Source organism: Oncorhynchus tshawytscha, linkage group LG21 (assembly GCF_018296145.1).
Source record: "Oncorhynchus tshawytscha isolate Ot180627B linkage group LG21, Otsh_v2.0, whole genome shotgun sequence".
Lineage (NCBI taxonomy): Eukaryota > Metazoa > Chordata > Actinopteri > Salmoniformes > Salmonidae > Oncorhynchus > Oncorhynchus tshawytscha.
Window position 1 is genome coordinate 19,722,215 of NC_056449.1, and position 6,114 is coordinate 19,728,328.

Below are 6,114 nucleotides of genomic sequence, written 5' to 3' on the forward strand. Positions count from 1 at the left end.
TCCTCCTCCCTGTCAATTGACTGAGTGCAGTAACCACAGTGCGGGTGTCAGGACCTTGGCTGGAGGCCAGTGCTGACAGAGAAACAAACAGAAACACTGCAGAAAAAACACTGGCCTCAGACATCTACTTTGCATTACAATACCGAGAGCTACAAGTAACACCGTCCAAGATGGAGGGGCTCTGATGCCAAGGTTTCCTCTCCACATTAGAAGGTGCCCAGTATTCTCTAGAAAGGGATGGGCAGTGGGAGTGCAGGCTTTTCTTCCAGCCAAGGGCTAGGCTACATATGATTCAACAACTCTAAAGTATGCATAGAAGTTTGTGGTTAGCTGATTAGTTTAATTAGATGTGTTACTGCTTGCCTGGAACATTGCAGAGTAAGATTGCCTACCTACAACATAATTATAGCTATACCATCCTCTCCCAACCCACTGTGATAATACTACAGTACATTGACTTAACATGGATACTATAACCCACTGTGATAGTACTACAGTACCTTGACTTAACATGGATACTATAACCCACTGTGATAGTACTACAGTACCTTGACTTAACACGGATACTATAACCCACTGTGATAGTACTACAGTACCTTGACTTAACATGGATACTATAACCCACTGTGATAGTACTACAGTACCTTGACTAACATGGATACTATAACCCACTGTGATAGTACTACAGTACCTTGACTTAACATGGATACCATAACCCACTGTGATAGTACTACAGTACCTTGACTTAACCTGAATACTATTATCCACTGTTATAGTACTACAGTACATTGACTTAACATGGATACTATAACCCACTGTGATAGTACTACAGTACCTTGACTTAACATGGATACTGTAACCCACTGCGATAGTACTACAGTACCTGGACTTAACCTGAATACTATTATCCACTGTTATAGTACTACAGTACATTGACTTAACATGGATACTATAACCCACTGTTATAGTACTACAGTACCCTGACTTAACATGGATACTATAACCCACTGTGATAGTACTACAGTACCTTGACTTAACATGGATACTATAACCCACTGTGATAGTACTACAGTACCTTGACTTAACATGGATACTATAACCCACTGTGATAGTACTACAGTACCTTGACTTAACATGGATACTGTAACCCACTGCGATAGTACTACAGTACCTGGACTTAACCTGAATACTATTATCCACTGTTATAGTACTACAGTACATTGACTTAACATGGATACTATAACCCACTGCGATAGTACTACAGTACCTTGACTTAACATGGATACTATAACCCACTGTTATAGTACTACAGTACCTTGACTTAACATGGATACTATAACCCACTGTGATAGTACTACAGTACCTTGACTTAACATGGATACTGTAACCCACTGCGATAGTACTACAGTACCTTGACTTAACATGGATACTATAACCCACTGTGATAGTACTACAGTTCCATATGAATATCTGTTGGAGAGTCAGAAAGAATACACACCATCCACCATTATCTCCTGGCTGGCAGTCTTAGAGAACTTCAGAACTTCAAGGAAACTAAAGTGCATTAGAGGTAATAACATAAAGGCCCAAATGATGTAAATCAGTTTAGTTAAACTGCCTGTGAATCCGTGAGCCTAAATTGCCCTCTCGTATTAAAGTTACACTGCTTTCAAAGAACCCTACTGTACCTGATTACATCACACATCACAGGAAAGTCACATTAGTCAATGCATGTCCATATACATGTAAATCATAACCCTTACCTCATTTATCTGTCTGACAAATAAGCGATGTAGTTAGAATTTACAACTTGGAAATATTATTAATTAGCCTAATTAACAGCCCTAGGGCATGTGCCCTCTGAAAATCAATTAATAAACAGCCCTGTATGTTCTTTCCCTGGTCATTTGAATAATCATTAATTGGATGAGGCGAGCAGGAAGGAAGGAAGAATATTGCATTGCAATACATTACATTAAGCAAATGAAACCAGCAGTGATTTTATAAATCAAGGATAACTTCAGTCAGCTTTAAGTGTTTTGAAGTACAATAGACCATTCAGAAAGACAGGATACCAAGATGCCATCACTGTAACATTCTTAACATGCCTGACATCATAGTGTTAATGTAACATATGGCCCAGATTATGTCAAATATTTTCGTAACGACTTGCAGTTTTTGCAGCAATATACATTCCAGGTTGGATACTGATATATCACCACTGAGCACTATATACTGTAACTGCAAGTACATATTCTACATATGTTGTGCTTGGTAATGAGAGAATTCCATTAGTACCACTGTAAAATAAAGAGTTTTATGGTATATCTCAGGGAATAATTATATGCAAGCATAATCATACAGGTATCCTATTATGCAAACTGTTCTGTAAAACTGAGAACTAACAACATCAGAATATCCGTGGTCCCTAAGCAATTCCAGAAATCACTTTCTCATTGAGATATCAGATAGACTATAATGAACTGCAACAACTAGCAGGCCCTGCAGTTTTGTATGTCTCCCCCTGAAGCAAACAAACTAGTTGTTTATCTCAACTCACAATATATTGTATCCCTTTTACAAATGACAACACTATGACCATGTGAAGACAGCAGTTTGAACTGAACAATTGTCACAGTTTGCTTTGAAATTAGCATACAGTGTTTATATCAGGTGATTCGCTACAGTTATGAGGCATACAGCCCTTCAGTTTCACTGTCCCATACAGTACGGTACATGTCTTTCTAAATATGTTGTACTCCTGTACTCCAATATCACGTGAGTATCTAACCCCATTTATATCCAATCATACTCGCTAGTCGCACGCAAGAAACAGGTAATATCCAAGTTCCTAGCAACGGCTGAGGAAGTGATTTCAACTTGAGTTATCTTATCAGGTGAGAGTGAGAGCATCACATCCACTCAACAGTGGGTGAAATTCAGCGAAGAAGTCATCAATGACAGTTTTTATCTGCCACTTAGGAGGTGAATGGGAGGTGTGGTGCTCTGGTGACTCACTAGTGAATGGATGCATCCCAAATGGTATCCAATTGCCTTTACAGTACATTACTTTTGACCAGAGCACTATGGGAATAGTGTGCTATTTGGGATGCAGACATAATACTCAATGGTTTAGTGGCTATTTAGTTAAGCATGTGAAACAAATGCAAGCTACCCATTAGGTTATACTGCAGTGAGAACAAGAGCAATTGGCTCCGCAAAGTGTGCAGAAAGGTGGAAGGGGAATACATCTACCTTATTCATTACTACTGTATTGCATTTATGTGGCTACGGAAATGCATTTCCGATTCACAATGATGTGGGCCTTTCTGTGGTCTTGTTAATCAAGCCCTAGCCTAATTTAATGGGCTGTTGGGTGTACAAGACACATTACAAGCCCATTGTGGATGTTAGAGTATTAGGCAGGTAAAATGCAGGTTGGTTTTTGAATAGAACTTCTAACATCAGGTGAGAGTAAATACACTTTTATTCATATGTTAAAGAAAACAATAACAACAGCAAACTATATGGGCATTTGATGTGTATCCAATCTGAACTCAAAACAACTGCTTGAAATTTGGACTGGTATGGTAGCATCTTATGGTCTATGGATCTGGTATTTATTACCATGGAATTTCGACTATATCGATGGATGGCAATAGACTAGTTAATTGGCAACATAATGGTAGATGCACATAAAGTGGACCAGGAGGCTACCTTTGCTGAGAAAAATAAGCATGAAGGTAATGGGAAAAAAACTGTTTAGGTAAGAATCTCTCCATGATTGTTTGTCCCAGCACTGAATAGACCGAAGGGAGAAAGCCAGTGATTGTCACTGCAGAATTTAGAGCCCATGTTCCAACTTTTTTGTTTGTTCAGAGTGAGTTGCTATTTGTTACTTTCGTCTCCAGGGAAAATGTCTTCGTACGCGGGCGGTAACTCGTTCGGGAGCGGGTAAGAAAAGGGGTAGGAATGGTTGAGCTCGGGATCCGTGGGTGAGTAACCCGGGAGATCGATAGACGGGTGGCCCCCGCATTGTACTTCAACACCTGCTTCGTCGAACACTTGAAATACCCCCAAGTTAATGTAGGAAACCGGTTGGAATTCGGACACGGTAAAGTCCTGCTCCTCACTGAAAATAATAGTCCCCACGCTTTGCCTCTGTGATTGCCTCCGTCTGTAAAACTGCGCTGTTTTGTACCTTTTGATGATCACCAAGTTCATAAGCCCGAGAAGGCATTCCAAAGTGCTAAGAATGGTTGAGATGACTAGACTTCTCTGATATTCCTTCAGTTGGTTGCAGATGGCGGTTAATTCCACTGAGTCTATGTCTAGGCAATAATGGGAATATTTGCGCTCCACCAGAGACACCGTGTCCCCGTCCACCACGGCTCCGGAGAAGGCGGTGAGAACTCCCAACAAAAACACCAGGATACCCAGGAGAAAGAAATTCCGACACCCGGGCGTCCCTTTGCAACAAAGCAGCGCAAAGCCCAGCAGCGCCTGCCCGAGTCCGACCAGTATCCCCGAGTAGAAAGCCCCGGCCGCGGTCGACAGGTGAAAATGCACTTTTACTTTGGTGCCCAGTGAGATGCATTTGAATCCGACAACAACTTCGCTCACCGCGCAGACGAAGAGGAGGGCGCTGGAGACGATGGTACACAGTCCTTTCCCACTCAACTTCATTATATTCCTCCTCTGCCTCTCCCGGTCCCTCTCCCTCCTTCATCCTCCTTTGTCCTCCTCGTCAGCCCGTCTCGAAGCACTGTCAGATTGTGACATAATACGCCGGTGACTGCAGTTCAAAACCTGTATCTCCGGAGCTGTGTGCTCTCCCCCCCTTTCCCGCTGCTTCAGGGATGGATGAATTATTGATAGGAAGAGCGCGTTCCTTCTACGGTAGCGACCCCCAAAATCCAACTCAAAGGTAATGATCACCCTCATGACCCTGCTCGCCCCCCATCCACACTGTTATGCAAGCAGCCACATCTCCAAATTGTTAAGGTAGGACCATTAGCTCAAACCCGCGTGATTGCGATCATACGGTGAGTGCTAAACGGCATGCGGCAGTGGAGTGCCGCTGGGAGCGCAGAACAACTCTTTCCGGGAGGAGGGAGTAGAGAAGGCGGCTATTAAATTGTTCAGAATCCAGACGGCTTGCAGCTCCTAGCAAATGGCCATACTGGCTGCCACTCTCTAGCCTGTTACACCTTTTGGCCCATCACTCATGTACAAACTGAATCGTGAATAATTGGTATGTGGTTTTGCTTTTAAAAGAAAACGAATAGCCCCATGCTTTTTAGTCTGTGTCCATTTTAACAAGCGTTGTCCCTAACCAGTATTACATGCGCTGTCCATTGTGCTGAAACCTCGGCAAAACGAAGGGGAGAAGGGGTTGGCGGGGGCATCAAGGCTTTAGGAGGATAAACGCCTGGTAGTCGCTGTTCAGTATTGCACGCGCTATTCGTTGTGCAGAAATTGCGTTAACCTCAGCTTCAACCGAGAGGGGACTGGTAGTGAGGACATACAGAGTTTAACGAGGATGTAGGCCTAGTTGGTAAAGTTGGAAAAGTAATTTGAGGAAATTCTAGGGCTAGGCAACCTAGGAACGTAACATCATGTATGTGATTTAAAGCATTACTGTCCACATAATTTGATTAGCCTACCTGTCTTTCGTTCAGGGAGGCGCAGGTATCCAATCATAATCCATTTCTGGACTGACACTGAGATGACGGAATTAGTTTTAGTTAGTGACAGGAATTAGTGCCATATTAATTCCCATTTGTAAGCAAGCACCCAGGGTCACATGGTGATCAATTGTTTTGAGCAACTTTAGGGTGCTCTGGACATAGCTGCAACTTTGTGGGGGAGAATAATTAAATCCAACCATTGTACGGCTAACCTTGGATCCATTCTTTGAACATAAGAACACTTTTTATCAATGCACCATGTCGACATTTTATATTCTATGTTTTAGGCCTTCAATAGGCTGTTTAAATATCCCGCTTTGGAACTTGATAATGAAATGAATCGCCTAGCTATTTAATAAAATAGGGTTTTAGAGACTGAGATTATGTTCTGTGCATTAGATCTCCTTGTAGACGAAGGCGATTG

General features: G+C 42.2%; 1 protein-coding gene across 1 annotated transcript; it reads right to left on the reverse strand.

Moving 5' to 3' along the window:
• Positions 1 to 3,469: 3,469 nt before the first annotated feature.
• LOC121840326 (transmembrane protein 271-like) lies at positions 3,470 to 5,271 on the reverse strand. The gene has a single exon (XM_042302855.1). The coding sequence runs from the start codon at positions 4,684 to 4,686 to the stop codon at positions 3,889 to 3,891; it is 798 nt and encodes a 265-aa protein (XP_042158789.1). The 5' UTR covers positions 4,687 to 5,271; the 3' UTR covers positions 3,470 to 3,888.
• Positions 5,272 to 6,114: the final 843 nt, after the last annotated feature.

Coding starts and splice junctions, on each gene's coding strand:
- LOC121840326 (XM_042302855.1), bottom strand. CDS start 4,686: ATGAAGTTGAGTGGGAAAGGACTGTGTACCATCGTCTCCAGCGCCCTC.